General features: G+C 53.0%; 1 protein-coding gene and 2 long non-coding RNA genes across 5 annotated transcripts in view; 2 read left to right on the top strand and 1 right to left on the bottom strand.

Moving 5' to 3' along the window:
* Window positions 1-17147, bottom strand: part of LOC128768039 (exostosin-1) — a 49431-nt gene that overhangs the window by 6146 nt on the left and 26138 nt on the right. For all 3 annotated transcript variants that reach the window (XR_008416218.1, XR_008416219.1, XM_053880590.1), the window contains exons 4-7: window positions 1186-1279; window positions 968-1075; window positions 515-634; window positions 321-453 (exon numbers count right to left, since the gene is read on the bottom strand). Coding sequence is in view for 1 of the 3 variants with exons in the window: in XM_053880590.1 (XP_053736565.1) it covers window positions 321-453; window positions 515-634; window positions 968-1075; window positions 1186-1279 (455 nt within the window). In the remaining 2 variants the exon portion in view is untranslated. The remainder of the gene's footprint in view (window positions 1-320; window positions 454-514; window positions 635-967; window positions 1076-1185; window positions 1280-17147) is intronic.
* On the top strand, window positions 7682-8254 carry LOC128768074 (uncharacterized). The gene is made up of 4 exons (XR_008416222.1): window positions 7682-7722; window positions 7837-7927; window positions 8005-8023; window positions 8086-8254. It is a non-coding gene; the product is annotated as an uncharacterized LOC128768074 (long non-coding RNA).
* On the top strand, window positions 14260-14770 carry LOC128768075 (uncharacterized). Its single transcript, XR_008416223.1, has 3 exons — window positions 14260-14317; window positions 14445-14542; window positions 14602-14770. It is a non-coding gene; the product is annotated as an uncharacterized LOC128768075 (long non-coding RNA).

Here is a 17147-nt window from a genome sequence, read left to right as displayed (position 1 = left end):
AACTCTCTGTGTTCCGTCCGTTTTTGTTCCTTTTGAGGCTGATTCTCCTCACTAGTTCCTGGTTTGTCGTCCATGTTCCTTCAGTTTCTATCCTGTTGCCGAGCGATCCAGTCACTACTGCATTCACGTCACCAGTGAAACATGTCACTACAAGGCGCGTCATCATTGGCTGAAGGTCAAGCCATGAGCATCGTGGGAACTCGACGATTTACCGTGCAGGCCTACTAAGAACCATTAATCTCAGAAGGCGTCGGAGGAACCTTCTGGAGCTGAGACGTCCTCACTAAAACTCGGGCCGGGACCCAGCCGTCTGCACTCACCCAGGGCCGCGTAGTAAAAGGGGAACTGGCTGAGGTCGGTGGAGAACTGGGGGAGTGCATAGAGACCACCGGGCAGGAGGTTCCACATCAGCCGGCTCCTGGACTGGTGAGCGGCCACGCGGTCCTGAAGGATCTGAAGAGAGAAGCTGCCGTCAGGACCGCGAGAGGACGAGCTTGTGGAGGAGGGGACTGACCTCCAGCGTGGTGGAGACGATCTTGTCCACGGAGGAGAAGTAGGCGTCCCAGAGGAACTGGGTCTGCTGCCGCAGTGCCCAGACCTTCTCTTGGCTCACCGCCCGAGTGATGGTGGGGATCTAGAGGAGAGACGGGCAGCAGTGAGACACCGGTCTTCTGTCATCTCCACTGGGTCCCAGTTTTGTTCAGAGTCCTGGTTCAGGTGAGCCATGTGTGAAAGGGTGATGGCCAGGGGAGGTCCTCACAGAGACAGACGTGAGGGTGTGTGAGAGTGTGTCATGGCTCAGAGGTGAAACATAAACAAAAAATCAGCTCCACAGTCGTCTGCTCAAAGCAATTTAATTGTGTTTGTCCTTCTCAGCAGGGTGTGTGTGTGTGTGTGTGTGTGTGTGTGTCAGCGGGAGTCACATGCTGAGCAGCGCGTCTCTCTCTCACACACACACACAGCTCACCTGCAGCAGCAGCCGCTCGTCGCCCACGATGGCTGCCTTCTTCCAGTCGATGACCTCAGAGAAGGGAAGCTCCCAGCCGTTACTGAGGATGACGGGAACACAGCCTGCCTGAGGAGCCACCGACAGCAGAGGGAGCCGTGAGAGACTCATCACAGCAGGTCCACTGGGCGCCGCACTTCTCGCCCTCAGTCAGAGCCCAGGACTCAATAAACACTGACCTGCAGAGCCTCTAGGAACCGGAAGGACCCTAGACGCCGGCCCCTCGGGACCAGACAGAAGCTGGAGTTGTGCAGCAGCTCCAGGTAGTCAAACCTGCACACAAACACACACACGCACACTGAAATGTTGAGAAGAAGCAGAGCTGCACTGACTTGCTGGGACTCGTGTGAACCAGGTCAAGTTCTGGTCCTGTTCTTTGATGTTTTTTCCTTCTTAAAACCACTGTGTCTGTGTGAGGAGGGGCATGTTTTGCCATACCTGTGAGGACCGCGTCTTGACCGGCCTCCTTCTTGTGAGGACATATTGGCCTGTCCTCACAAGGTTTAGAGGGTTACAACCTCAAGTGGTTTATTCTAAATGGATTCAGGTTTGGTTCAGAGTCCTGGTGAGGTGAGCCACGTGAGGCTGGGGAAAGGGTCCCCACAAGAACAGACGAGCATGTGTGTGTTTCCTTGCTTTTATCCAAACTGTGTGGCAGACGATGTCTTCACCAACTTTAAAATGTTTTCTATTCCCTGGCCAGTGTGAGTGTGAGTGTGTGTGTGTGTGTGTGTTCCCAGGCCTGACCTGAGGTGATTTCAGATTGCCACCTAATCTGTCAGGGGATCAACTGTCTTTTTAACCTGCAGACATCTCTGTGTGTGTGTGTGTGTGTGTGTGTGTGTGTGTGTGTGTGTGTAAGAGAAGAGGAAGACATCAGCAAGGTCACTGCAGACGGACAAAAACGGCACTGAAGCAGGTAACAAACAAGTGACAGCCATTAAACCTTGTGTGACTTCGTCGGACAGACGGGTACACGCACACGCACACACACACACACACACACACACACCAGCTCTGTCTGGGCTTGTGGGACCAAATCAGAGGTGTTGTCAGTCTGGAATACAGAACGGGTCGATGACTCGAACCATTGACAGGTTCTGGGACACGTGCCCCCTCAGTTAGTCACACCAGCTCGGACCAGGAGCGGACACACGAGCCTGCGAGTACCTACCATCAACAGCTGGAAACACAGATGTGGACCGTGAGTGACAGCACGAGTGACAGCGGGTCACATGACCACAGTCACAGCTGCGCTCCAGTGCAACGTGTGTGAGTTCAGAAGCACTCAGAGCCCCCTCATTCAAGAGAGGCGTCACATGACCGCGCTCGACATGGGAAAGCTGTCTGCTGCGGAGCAGCCCAGCCTGACCTCCGTGACCTCCATCTCCCCAGTAACACACACACACACACACGCGCACCTGACCACAGCGACCACATCCAGTCCGGTGGACGAAGAGGAACACGCAACACCACACTCTGAAACACATGCTGGCGGAAACAGGAAATTAAAATGATCTAAAATAAATCACAAGGAAAAGCACTTTAAATATTCATGTTGAGAAAAGCATTTGAAAATAAATCAACGTTGGCGTCGACTGAAATGACACATTAGTCCCCTGCCGTGTGTGTGGGTGTGGGTGGGGTGGTATCCGGTGCTGCTCTCACCCACTGGTCCGGTCTGGACTTTCCTCATGAATCAACATCTGCAGCCGCCAGGCTCCACAACATCACTCATTATCGAGCTGCAAACACGGCGCCCCCAGCAGGTGATGGATCATAGTGAGGGCTGATTGATACACCGCTGCAGCGGTCTGGTGTGTGTGTGTGTGTGTGTTCAACATCTACCCTGGTGAGGACCAATTTTGTGGGGCCCTTTTGATGGTCCCCACCATGTTCAGCCTCAGTTTGAGGGTAGTGCTGTGTTTAAAAAATCGATTTTCCGATTCTGAATCGATTCGTACATCAATTCCATAAAATCGATTCGTAGGTCCAAAGGTCGGATTAATTAATTTACGTTTTAACACATATTCTCCGGGTGAAGTGCGCATGCGCGCACCTGGGACACCTAAGTCAAAACAACATGCCTCCTCACAGTGGCAACACTAGCAACGTTCAGACGCGACCAAACCAAAAATGCGCTCGACAAAAGCATAGCAATTAGCATGTTATGCCTAATGGAGCTATTGGAAGTGTTGCAGTGCAGCGGAAATACGACCCACCTCACGAGTCACGTGACGCGACATCACCCAGCGCTCCTGTCCAAGCCATCCACCGGGCCACAACAAATGAAACTCGAGCGAACTTTACCACTAGCGGGTAATTCTGCACGCTCTGTCATAATAACTGAAGCGACTGCGGCTTCATTTGCAAAGATATGCGCCCGTCTTCCGTCGTTGGAAACGAGGTCTTCAGGCGGCTAATGAAAGTAACAGAGCCACACTACGTTACGGTGTCTCAAACGTCTGTTATCCCAAACACGCACCAGTCAGTCAAAGAAAACGTGAAAAGTAAGCTTCAGTCAGCAGTCAGGGTGGGCATTACAAGTGATACGTGGACATCTTCGCAATCTTACACGAGTCTGACAACTCACTATATTGATGAGGAGTGAGACCTCTTGTCGTACGTACGACAGACCACATAGAACTGTTTACATACTGACCAATGACCGTCAGGTTGCTGTGAAGTCAGTAACCAGCACTCTGTTTACATTTTCACTGGCTGAGAATATCTTTTTTTCATTTTGGTAATAAAATAAAAACGCATTAGTATTAAACAGCAGCATCTTTTGGGTGAATTTTTAATGTCTGGTGCATTATTAGAAATAATAATGCACCAGTCCCATCTGGCTTCTGTGTCTGGATCTTTATTATCATTTACTATGAATCCTTCATTCATTTCCTGTTGAATGTCAATATGATACTAGTATTAATACGTTGTCATGTGATCATGCCAACAGCTCAGAAAATGGTTTAAATACTAACCTGAATCGAGATCGGATCGAATCGAATCGAATCGAATCGTGATAATCGATTCTAATCCCTCAATGAGGAATGAAGAGCTCACAGGTTGCTTCCTTCCATTTCTCCTTCTGTCTCGAGCTACATGACTCTTCAACGTAGCCATTAGCATGAGGATAGCTTGCTAACTGTGTTGCTAGCCGTGGCTAACCTGCAGCGACGCAGTACTCCAGCCTGACCACACGAGGGCCAGGAGCCAGCAGAGATCAGTGGAGGGGAGGAGGCGCGTGTGGAGCCCGGGACCTGATCAATTACCCAGCGTGTTAATTTCCCGCCGCCCGTGAACGCCTCGTGTCTCCATCGATTACAGCCGCGGCTCATTTGGCTCAGTGACTGATGAGTGGGACGGCTCATGCCCCGCCCCTTCCCAGCTCCTAAATCAGGCTGATGGTGGTCCGTCTCCTCGGGCGGATCCTGTTGTTCGTTTCCTCCAGGACACGAGGTCCAGAGCCGGCCGAGACACACACAAGAGGTCCACCGCTCATCCTGGCCCACTCACATTCTGCATGCTCACCAACGCACAGAGTTTGTCTCTCTCTGTCCTTGTGGGGACCTCTACTGGCCATCACCCTTTCCCCAGCCTCTCCCCTGAAACACGTGGCTCACCTGGACCAGGACTCTGGACCAGACTGAGACCCATGTATTTTGAAGTTTGAACCCTCAGATTGAGACTGAACCTTGTGGGGACCGGCACAAGGAGGTGTTTCCCCAAATGGGTCCTTACTAGGCCTCGATGATCTCGCAGACACACACACTCAGTAATGAAGCAGGTAATAAGCTGTTTCACGCTCCGATGTCTCCAAACTACAGTCTGATACGGAGGAATCAAGACGCGAGGCTGGTGAGCTTCTCATCTTCCTCGCCGTGTCGCAGTGATGAGCTGCAGCGAGTGTGTGTGAGCGTTATCCGGCGGCGCATCAGCAGCGCGAGCCGCAGGTTCGCTCGCCAGCGTGGAGAATTCATTCCTCTCGCCTGCCGCTTCATTTCAGCCGTCTGCATCTCCAAGAAATGAGTCTGCGACTGTCAGCGATGTTTCTCCCGAGAGAGTTTAGAAACGCTGCGCTCCGAGAGAGAAAAATAAATTGAAGAAACAAACTGTGACTTTGGGATGTGAATAAAAACAGCGAGTCAGCGGCGCCCCTGGACTTGATGATGGTTCCGAGCCAGTGGGAGGTTTGGCTGCCGCGGCGCTCAGCCGGAGAGACATAGCCGATGATGGGGATGGAGTCTTGACCTCCGACCCACACACGCCTCGTGATGTCACAACATCACACGCTTCGGTCACACAGTGGAAACCTTCATTCTGCCGTATGAGGCGCCTGATGCGTCATCAAGGTCAACCCCCGCCCTCTGACCCCGAACCATGCTTGGGTCTCAGGAGGTTCAGATGGGAGTTGAACAAGAGATTATTGAAGCCACTTTTCATCCCACCTGTGACTCCGGCCTCGTCACCTGACCAGGAGTTATGTGAGCTCAATCACGTTTCATCGTGGGACCCCGAAATCCTGCCATCTGAAACCTGAATTCACTTTCAACCGGCTCCTCCCACTGGAGCCGGCCCGGTGCAGGAGGGGGCGCCGACCCCAGCCCAACCAGCCGGTGAACCCACTGGATGGAGATGTGTTTGAGGCCAGTCTCAGGTCGGTGTGACTCGCTGCCCCAGAGGACATATGGAAGCAAAACCATCTCACTCTCCAGGAGCCACTCTCAGACTCGCTGAACCTCGCGTCCCGAGTGTCTCAGACTGGTGACCCAGGATTGAGCGCCCCAACTCTGGGTCTGCGCTCAGGTCTCAGAGCCACCGACACACGAGAGCCAAGTCTGTGAACTCAAGAGAAGCTTGTCATCCGTGTGAGGATCTTGAGGCTCACGTGGTTTCTGGTTTGCAGAAGAGGAACCCAGATAAGATCCTCCTCGTCACTCTGACTCGGCACACACACACACACTCATCGCCATACAAGGCAGTGTTGGCCCCTGCAGGACTGAGCCGGGTCACCTCTGTTCATGCTCCCTGTCTGATGAGCGACTCCTGCCTTGCTCAAGAGCAGCAAAGCTTCAGACGTGAAGCCTTCAGTGGCAGAGAGTGTGTCTGACCCCTCGTGGTCAGGTGTGAGGACAGCAAGTGGCTCACAAGCATGCAGAGGGATCTGGGAGAGACTCGGAGCAGAGCCCAGCGCAGCATGAACCCACCCACAGTGTGAGGTGGATCAGATGATGGGTTGGTGTGTCATGGGCCCCGCAGCGAGGTCAGGGGCCGGTCAGAAGCCTGGGGTCAGAAGGTCTGTGGTGAAAGAGGTTTGGGGAACCTGCAGCTATTGCTTCACCTCCACCTCCCTGAACTTTCGTGTGGTGAACGTGATGACGAGGAGCCGCCGTATATTTAAGTGGAGCAGACTTCAGAGCGACATCGCAGAACCTCCAGAAGCTGCTCCCGACCAGACCTGCCGCTGGACTCCAAGATGAGGTGCCTCCACGTCTTCATGGCGCTGGCACTGCTGGTCCTCATGTCCGAAGCTGGCGAAGCCAAGGCCATCCGCTCCATCCTCTCACGTGAGTCCGGTTCCTCGTGGCCACCAGCCTCAGTTCAGGGAGGGTAAAGTTGAAATCTTTGGAATCTTGAGCCTGAACTCTCACCTCTTCTCTTTCCTCAGTGAGCGAGCAGGTCCAAAGGTAAGTCACTTGTCCGCCGTCCCTCCACACACACGCGCGTCCTGACTGTCTGACCGCGGCAGGAAGCTCTCCAGCGACGCCGAGCTGAAGGTGCAGAAGCGCCACCACCCTCACTATGACTACCACCACCACTGGGGCCGTCAGAGAGAGTGATGCTGTCGTCTTTGCAGATGAAATAAAGTCCATCTCAACCATGTTCCTGCCTCATGCTCTTCCTCACTCAGCTAACCTGTGACTCCTCCACTCTGGCTGGGGAGCGACCACCAGAGGCCGAGCTGTGGTGGTCCTCCAAGAGGGGGTCCTGGGCAAACAGGAAACATTATATATCCAGGGAAAGTGTTCTGCTTCTTCCAGCAGAAACATCTGGACAACCGACGTTTCCTCTCCGCATACTGGAGTGGAATGAGGTCACATGGTCAGAGGCCTCTCTGGTGACACACCTGAACATCATGAGTCACTCAGGCCTACACAACAGTCAGATGTTCATGACATCATCACTGGGAAGAGGTCAAGCCCCGTCCACGATGGGCCAGATGTACAGGGGTACAGTCCAGGCCATCGTGCTCTTGACGTGAGGATCCAGCCATGAAGCAAAGAACACGCGAAGAATCCATTTTGAGGGGATGCTAGGAGGCCCCTGGACGTAGGCCTGAGTGGGCCGAGGCTGAGCCTCACTAAAGTGGTCGAGTGACCTCACAGACACACACGCTAGTCCAACTACCACCCATACCATGACTACAGCTTGTACTTGCACTTGTGACAGCTGCTGCTCCGACGTGACTTTGACCGTTCCTCAAAACATTTTCACATCATTGTCTTCTGTGAGCAGTTCCAGCACCCCCACACTTCTTCCTGAAGATGACCACAGCTGAGGAAGTCCTTCACACCCCCACCCCCGACTCCACACACCCCTCAGACCTGGTGTGAAGTCACGTGACCTGCTCCGGGTTTATAAGAGGCTGGAGGTATTTGTGGTCCAGAAGCTTCTCTGACCGCTGATCTGTTGCTGCAAGACCGAGACTCATGGTGGGTGAAGGCGCACCTCACCTGGGTCCATCTGAGGAGGGACAGTGGGCTCTGGACCCGGGCCTGCTGTGACTCTGAGTCTGATCTCTGACAGTGTTCCTCCTTCTCCTCCAGATGAAGCTGGCTGCTGCCTTCCTGGTGCTGCTGGTGCTGGTTATGATGCCTGAGCCCACAGAGGGTTTCTTCCACTATCTCGTGCACCATGGTAAACCAGCACACTCGTGACTCTGACTCCTCCTGATAGGAGACCTGAAGTAACTTGTGTGTCTTGTCTCTCCTCAGTGGCCCCCATCGTCCACCAGTAAGTCCCCTGCTCTTCTCACCCACACACCTTCATCCCCTCACCCTCTCTCTGTGCTCCAGCTTCATAGGCAGAACCGCAGACGACCAGCTGGTGGAGGTGGACAAACGCTCGCTGGACTATCGTCCGGGACACCCCCCTTTCAACTGAGGAGCAGGAGGGGGGCCCCACTGCCCCGACTCTTCAGCTGATGATTCATCACCATGAAATAAAATCCGAGCAAGACAACAAGCGTCTGGTTTATTTCTTTTTTCTTTTATCATTCTGTGCCGGTTTCAGAAGAGCGCTGGGTAAAAACGTAGCCGTATCTGCCACACACCACATGTAGTGCCTCTGCCAGGACTGCAGGGGCGCTGTCGCGCACGGCGCATGCTCACATGAAGCTTGAGCGCTGACCCCCAGGTCGTGTGAGGCATGAGGGAGTGGGCGGGGCCTCATGTCTGCACCTGCCTCCTGCTCCGTCGACACCAGGGGGAGCAGCCAGCCTGGATTCCGCTTCCTGAAGTTCCAGGAAATACTGAGCTCATGTTTGTGACTGGCTCCTCAGTGAGCCTCCATCGCTCTGGGAGAGAGCCGAGGCACACGGGCAGTGACATCATGGTTCTCAAAACAACCCGGATCAGCTGTCTGCACGGAGACATGGATCCAGAGTTTTCAGATGTACTCACTCTGGGACCTGGTTTCACAAAGCGTGAGACGCGGTGGCAGAAAGCTCCAGACCCAAGTGGGACTGGAGTGTATAGCACAGACTCCACCTCTGAGTGGGCGGGGCCTCAGAGGCAGCTGAGTTACCAGTCAAAACCGACGTCAACAGAACAGTCTTCTCACTGACAGAACTCAAACTCTGGGCCAGACAGAGTCTTCAAGAAGAGCAGGCCAAAATCAACCACACCGACCAGTCAGACGGCGAATAATCTGAGAGATTAGGAGGAGTTCTCAATCCCCAGACCAACAGATTCGTTGGTGCTGAAACCGCTTTCCCCATGTGACAGAGGTCAGATACCCCCCCCCCAGGTCGCTCCCGTCCCAAACTGCAGACAGCAGCTCTCATCAAGCACTGGCTGTGTAGAGGTGGAACCTAGTCACCAAGTCTGAAGGTGTAACCCTCAAACCTGATGAGGACCAGCCAAAATGTCCTCACAAGTGCTAATGACAGGTCCTCACAAGAGTAGAGAAACATGCGCACACACACACACATGCTGCTTCCTCTTTCCCCGACTGGTGTCCACACCAGACAGAGAAGTAACAGCTGGTTAATCTTCTCACGATGACACCGCACCTTACACGCACTGCCAGTCCAACTAACACCCACGTTTCTACCACACCAGCGACTTCCACGGCTGCAGCTTGTACTTGCACTTGGAGCTGCCGCTCCTTCAACATGACTTCGACCGTCCCTCTCGGTGATCTGTGCGCGGGTGACCATGTCCATCTGTTTTGATGGAAACCGTTCCTCTTCGTACAAACAAACATTTGTAGCACCCCCACACTTCCTCCTGAAGAGGATCACAGCTGAGGAAGTCCTCCACCCCACACACCCCTCAAAGGTGGTGTGAAGTCACGTGACCCGCTCGGGGTTTTTAAGGGGCCGGAGGTGTTTGTGGTCCAGAAGCTTCTCTGACCGCTGATCTGTTGCTGCAGGACCGAGCCTCACGGTGAGTGGGAGAAGGTGCACCTCAGGGCTCTGCCCTGGGTCCATCTGAGGAGGGACAGCAGGCTCTGGACCTGGGCCTGCTGTGACTCTGAGTCTGATCTCTGACAGTGTTCCTCCTTCTCCTCCAGATGAAGCTGCCTGCTGCCTTCCTGGTGCTGCTGGTGCTGGTTATGATGCCTGAGCCCACTGAGGGCTTCTTCCACCTCATCGCACATGTCGTGCACCACGGTAAAGTGGTGACTCTGACCCTTCCTGAGTGGAGACCTGAAGTAACTTGTGTGTCTTGTCTCTCCTCAGTGGCCAACCTGGTCCACCAGTAAGTCCCCTGCTCTTCTCACCCACACACCTTCATCCCCTCACCCTCTCTCTCTGTGCTCCAGCTTCGTAGGCAGAACCGCAGACGACCAGCTGGTGGAGGTGGACAAACGCTCGCTGGACTATCGTCCGGGACACCCCCCTTTCAACTGAGGAGCAGGAGGGGGGCCCCACTGCCCCGACTCTTCAGCTGATGATTCATCACCATGAAATAAAATCTGAGCAAGACAACAAGCGTCTGGTTTATTGACCAATCATGAGACCACACCAGGCTCAGGCTGACGCCACAGCAGTTAGCAACCTTAGCGATGCGAGGCGTCCACACACAGCGGCAGCTACACACCCAGCACTTCTTCTTCAGAGTGACCGCATCACTACCATGAGGAAATCAGACGCAGTGGCGTTTGCACAACACCAGGTTTGTGTGTGTGTGTGTGTGTGTGTGGCGGTGGGGGGGAGGGTTAAAAGGGACGCGGACGTCTCTCCGTCTCACATCGCAGCTCCTGACCTCCACAGGTGAGAGCAGAGCGTCCATCTTCAGGATGAGGTTCATCCACGTCTTCCTCGTGCTGTCGCTGGTGGTCCTGATGGCCGAGCCCAGCGAGGGCTTCCTGCACAACATCATCGGTGGGATTATCAGACGTGAGTACAGCTGAGGTCCCAGGTGCAGGACTCTGGGAGGCCAGATCACTTTTGGGCAGTACTTCACTCCCACCTTGACCATCTGGCCATGCATCAGAGAGAGACAGAGCCGAGGGAAGAACTTCTTGTTTCTGCTCCTTAATCTCACTGCTTTGCTTCTCCAAATGTAGTTTGGTGTTTCCCTTCTTTGTTGTGTTTGTGCGGCGCCGTCTCTGGCCTCCGCTTGTGTCGGTGTGGTACCCAGATGTGCTCCAGCTTCCTTTACTGTCCAGTGATTTAAGAATTACAACGCCGTAATCTGGGTGAAAAAATCATAATCTGAGGTTATATTTTTACTGCCGAGGTCAAAGAAAACTGACTCCCAGTACTGAGATGAAAAGTCAAAACATCAACACAGAGTTATTCATATTCAGGAGTCATAATCCGAGAAAAAAGGGGATTGAACTGTCATGGTTCGTGCTTTTACTGTGTCACTTCCTGTGTTCCGCTTCATGTTTTCCTGTTTGCTTTCTCATCCCCTCCAGCTTCACGGCAGCGCAGCTGGTTCTCATTCCACTGATTGCCTCTGCAGAGATTTATACACCTGGAGAACCAGCATGTGCTGCCAGATGATCGTCTCTTGTTTTCATGGTATATTCTCTCTCGATTGCCTCGTTCGCTTGTGACCCTGTTTATCTCTCCGTTTTGCTCTGCGTGCATCTCCTGGTTCTGTCACCTTTGTCTCTCTTCTCACTCTATCTAGCTCTCCTTTCGCTTGCTCCCTGTCATTAGCTCCGTGTTAGCTTCCTCGAGTGTTTGTGTTACTCGCTACTTTAGTTCAGCCTGCGTGCTACTTATTTCCTCGGTTAGAGTGTTTGTTTTCACCTCAACCGAGTGCTTTTAATCCTTTAATCAACAACGGACTGATGTTTGTGTCGAAACTCCGATTGACTCCTATGTCCTTTCCACAGTGGGCGACTGGATCCACAGGTGAGTACTGACCACGTTCTGGCAGTGGTGGTGCTAGATCGCAAGTGACCTACTCTCCTCTGCAGTAAAATCCGCGGGGATTATATGGAGGCCATGGAGAAGCACTTGGACCACCTCTCCACTCAACACCAGGACTGAAGGACGACACGTCCCCGCTGGCCTTACCAAAATAAAAGCATGATGTTCCTCACTGGCTCCTCTGTTCTTCCTACACTCCTACTCAAACTCACAGGGTGAAGTTCCACAGTCAACCACTAGGTGTGCAGTGAGTGATGTCATGAAGATGTCACAGGTTTAGCAAAAACCCACCTCAACTGCGTGACAACGAGGAAGAGGAGAAGTTCCAGTTCAGCAGGCACAGTGTTCTCGTGTGATCACAGAAGGAAGGAATCCTCCGTCACAGTTGGAGCACGCTGCACCATCTCAGCCCTCAAAACAGACAGGAAGCTAGTCTGGTCTCTCCGTCATCTGTTCCTGCCTCACGCTCTTCTTCACTCCACTGCTGCAGGTCACCTTCAACAACCTTCCTCCAGCTGATGGTGTCACATGACCATCACTCCTGTTCCCTTCCTCTCTGAATGAGCCTCCTCCACTGCTGCACTAACTGCCTCACAGTGGCTGGTCTTCATCTAGCCCCACCAGACTGTGGAGACTCTTCCACCCAGAAGCAGGACCTGCAGAGATCTTCGTCCTGGGTGGCCCGGGCCCGCTTCACAGCCCAGGTGTGTGACCCAAGAGGAAGCGCACCTGGAGGAAAGCTCGTGATCCGAGCACCTTCACGAGCGAACATGAGGTGACCACCGAGCCACAGTCAGCCTGCAGGCAGCTCCGACCTCTGCCGCGGCTTCAACACCTCCCACAGCCAGAGTGAACATCAGAGTTGTTTTCACCATTGTTTGGTAAGAGAAGCTGAAACAGAGCGACAGTCTTCAGTCCCTGTCCACATGGAGGCGGTCGCCTCCGCTCCAGTCCTGTGTCGAGGAGGGAATCCGCCCTTTTCACCCACCGTATCACACTCTGCTTGAAAGCAGGCTCCAGGGTGAACACAAGGATACACTTCTCCATGTGGACAGTGGCTCCGAGTCGGTGCCGTGGCCGTCCCGTCAGAGCAGCACCAGCGAAGAAGGCAGCAGCAACACCTGTTCAGCTTGTTGTTAATCTGAAGGAGGAGAGGAAAAGTACAGACACTCGCCCGACACAGCACCAGCGGCAGATTCCCAGCCTTTACTTTCTCAAACCAGAACGATACAAGAGCTTGGGCTGGCGACTCTCTGTGACGTGGATGAAGCTGGTGAGCATGGTGCCGCTAGACACGCGTCAGCGGCCGATCTCTCGTGTCTCTGACCACTTGTAGTTCAGTGACTCGAATCCAAGCTCAACCGCGCCATCAGTGAACTCCCATGTCTCTTAGCGCTCGATTTGTCAGTGTGCAGTTGGACAGTGCTAATGACTAGCACACGCGCTTCACTCGGTCCGTTGTCTTTGTGTTTGTTGCTAAAGCGCCTCCGCAGTCCTGGCATATGTACTGCATCGTTCCATGTGAAGAAACTGGCAGGTTCCTGACGGTCGAGCCGTTTTTAGCAGTGAAATCCAGAGACAGACGTGCACATGATCAGTGAACATCTTCATGAACCTGAGCAAAGCTCAGCGTCTCCTCGCTGCGCAGCTGCAGGATCACATCAGCGACAGCTCCAGAATCCAACATTAAGAATGAAGGTGCATCCGTCGATCAATAAAAGCAGATGTTCATCAGCCTATCCACGGTGAAAACCTGTCAGTCACCAAGCAGCTGAACATCTAATGCGTCCAGACTTCTGCACTGGTCCACGACTCCCGTTCGTCCTCATCAAACTCTGCGGCTGCTGGTGACAACCTCAGGCTGTAGTCAGATCTGGACATCTCACCCTCCAAAATAACTCGGTGCACCCGTGCATGTCTGCTGCCGGGACACTCCAAACCTGCAGGTGGCAGTGTGAGGAGGAGCTAACGCTCGCTCCAGCATGGCTACTGTCGCTCGCTGTGGCAGCCACTGCCTGACCTTCCTCCGTCTCGCTCGGCTTAGATTCAGACATGCAGCCGGAGACGTTCCAGCATCTCCACTCTGGGCACAGTTCAGGAGAAGTGTGGTTTCCAGAGGCAAAGGCTCCGTTAACGGGGATAGTTCTCTGTTCCTGAAACAGTGTCTCAGTGTTCTGGGATCCTTGCTTTTGAATGACGACGACTAGCCAGACAGATTTCAGAAATCAGACTCCTGTTGTTGCCGGCGTGTAGCGCTCGGCCGCCTGAAGCAAGCTGCTCACCCCCTGCTGAGCTCGGCTGCAGCTCTCCAGGTTTCTGTTTACATCTTGAGCTGTTGAGCGTGACAGACTTTGTCTGGAGTCCCTGGTGAAAAAGTCCCTACATGAGGACCCCAGGAGACCGCAGGTCCTGGACTCCAGGACTCAAGCATCAGCTACCCTGTGACTCCTCCGCTCTGGCTGGGGAACAACCCTCAGACCCAGCTAGGGCCTGTTTCCTGACTCTCTCTCTCTCACGCACACGTTGCTTCATCTTTTATCGCTGCTGACACAAGAAAGAGAAGTAAGTCGCTTATTAATCTTCTCCACCCCACGCACCGTCACGTGACCTGCTCCGGGTTTATAAGAGGCTGGAGGTGTTTGTGGTCCAGAAGCTTCTCAGACCGCTGATCTGTTGCTGCAGGACCGAGCCTCACGGTGAGTGGGAGAAGGTGCACCTCAGGGCTCCACCTTGGGTCCATCTGAGGAGGGACAGCAGGCTCTGGACCTGGGCCTGCTGTGGCTCTGAGTCTGATCTCTGACAGTGTTCCTCCTTCTCCTCCAGATGAAGCTGGCTGCTGCCTTCCTGGTGCTGCTGGTGCTGGTTATGATGCCTGAGCCCACTGAGGGCTTCTTCCACCTCATCGCCCACCTGATCCACCAGTAAGTCCCCTCTTCTCACCCACACACCTTCATCCCCTCACCCTCTCTCTGTGCTCCAGCATCATAGGCAGAACCGCAGACGACCAGCTGGTGGAGGTGGACAAACGCTCGCTGGACTATCGTCCGGGACACCCCCCTTTCAACTGAGGAGCAGGAGGGGGGCCCCACTGCCCCGACTCTTCAGCTGATGATTCATCACCATGAAATAAAATCTGAGCAAGACAACAAGCGTCTGGTTTATTGACCAATCATGAGACCACACCAGGCTCAGGCTGACGCCACAGCAGTTAGCAACCTTAGCGATGCGAGGCGTCCACACACAGCGGCAGCTACACACCCAGCACTTCTTCTTCAGAGTGACCGCATCACTACCATGAGGAAATCAGACGCAGTGGCGTTTGCACAACACCAGGTGTGTGTGGGCTCGTTTATACTGCCTTGTGGGGACCAGCTCCTACCAACACACTATGCCCGGGGAGACCTTATGTCCTCATGGGGAGGATGAAGACTTAAAATAGCTGGGTCATTATAATAAGGTTTAAGTTTGGTTCAGGTGAGTCATGTGTTTTGGAGGGTTAGGTTAAGAGGGAGAGGCTGGGGAAAGGGTTATGGCAATGAGAAACCTCTCCATGTTCCCACGGGGATATCAATCCAAACGTGTGTGTGTCTGGTACGTCTATCTTTGTGAGAGCCTGCATGAGTGTGTAACCAACAGAGTGAGGACATGTTGGCTGGTCCGCACTTTGTCAAGGCTCAGTTTGAGGGTTAAAGCTACACAACAGCTGAGTCATTATAACTGGGCTCCAGTCTGGTTCAGAGTCAAGAGTTGTTTGTTTTCGATGGTCAGGTTCAGGGGGAGAATGTCTGTCCCCACAGGGATTGAACTGAATACGGCTATTGAATACAAGTGAAATAAAGAGTAACATGATGAGCCCAGTAGGTTCTTGCACAGGAAGTATGAACAAGCCAACAGTGAATGACAAGTCATTCACACGTTATTTGAGAGTGAATCAACAGCAAGTTCACCTCTTCATCCCTCTTGTTGAAACATGGTGCTACCAGGTTGAATTGAAATGTTTGCTTCTTTGTTTTCGACTCAAACGGTCACATTCCTACATAAACAAAACCAAACAAAAGGTAGAGACACAACACAGCATTTATCCCGGGGAACTGAGCGGTGGTTGGACCTGCTACCGCTCTCATTTGAGCAGAGGATGGTGGCTCATGGACTGCAGAGCAGAAGGAGCCTCGAACAACCGCGACCTACTACACCTCCGCTCCAGCTGAGCCACAACACCTGGAGACTGCCGTTTAGCTCGGATACTGAAACAGGGCCGACACCCTGCCCAGTCACGCCATGTCAACCACAGCTGGCTTTGGAAAAAAACAAACATCTCAGCCAGTATTTCTCATTCTAAACGTGCAGAAAACCACATTTATATCTGCATAATTTCCTGAAATCAAAACAATCGATTACTTTTTGATTGTAGGTCAATAGGTGCCGTTCTGAAGGCCAACCTGCTGAGCCCGGATCCATCCAGTTGGATCGTAGGGATATGAATCAATGCGTGCATCTACTCTTGGAGTATTGGAGTATTGGAGCCTCGAAGGTCAGCTGCAAGGTCGTCCTCAGATGACCACAGATGATCACTGCGCTCAGTGATTTACTTCAGACACCAGGCTTGGGCGATATGGGCAAAAAAGTTATCACAACAAATGTGGTCATTTCAGCTATAACAATAAGCATCAAGATGAATGCATTTTCATTCTATTCCATGTGTTGTACACACTACTGTCTCTCTTGAAAATGTTTTATGATGAAAATTATTACTGGAGTTTGTCACCAGAATCATTATTTGTTTATGTCTAAATATAATAGTTAACCAAGTGTAGAGATTAGAAATTCAGCTGCAGCCAATACTGGAGCGCAGCGGTAGAGCTGCATGTGCTGATGTGAACCAAGGCAGACGAGCGCCTCAGAGAACCTGTGAGGACCACTCCATCTCATCAAAGAAACAGGGATCCAGAGACTCAGTCGACCAGTGTCATGATCAAAGGTTCCCTGATTCAAAATCACTTTCAAACTACCATGGTGAACCAAAGTCCATCACACTCCACAGCTGTCACACACCGGTGTCAGCTGTCAAACGCCGCGGAGCTGCAGAGCGCGGCGTCGTCACCGTCTCCTCATGTTCACCTGTGCAGGTCCAATGCAGCGAGTGTGTCATGTGTTTATGGAATTTACTGTGAGATGCAGAATTCTCATTGTGGAGACTGTGTTTGGCCGGATATGGTGTACGATAAATTATCGCCCGTCCCTATCTGACACTAAACCAAATGAAAACAGCATCAGCCAACCTCGCCTTGTGCATCGTGCTCCCCTGGGAATCCAACTACCAACCCAGGCGCCGTGTGTATCACCTCACATACCAGCTCACCACTGCACGGGTGTTTTTTTTTCACCCTTCTGTGCGACCGCTATTGAGCCAGTGGTGTGAACCTGCCGCTCTGCTGTGAGTGCGTCTTCTCAAGTGTCAACACGGATCAGGACGAGTCACCCTGGACCCCGTCTGCCGGGACACGTGGGCGAGCGGGCCACGGCCGT

The sequence above is a fragment of the Synchiropus splendidus genome, chromosome 12 (assembly GCF_027744825.2).
Source record: "Synchiropus splendidus isolate RoL2022-P1 chromosome 12, RoL_Sspl_1.0, whole genome shotgun sequence".
Lineage (NCBI taxonomy): Eukaryota > Metazoa > Chordata > Actinopteri > Syngnathiformes > Callionymidae > Synchiropus > Synchiropus splendidus.
The sequence above is the reverse complement of the archived record's forward strand: the minus strand, read 5'-3'. Positions and strand labels throughout refer to the sequence as shown.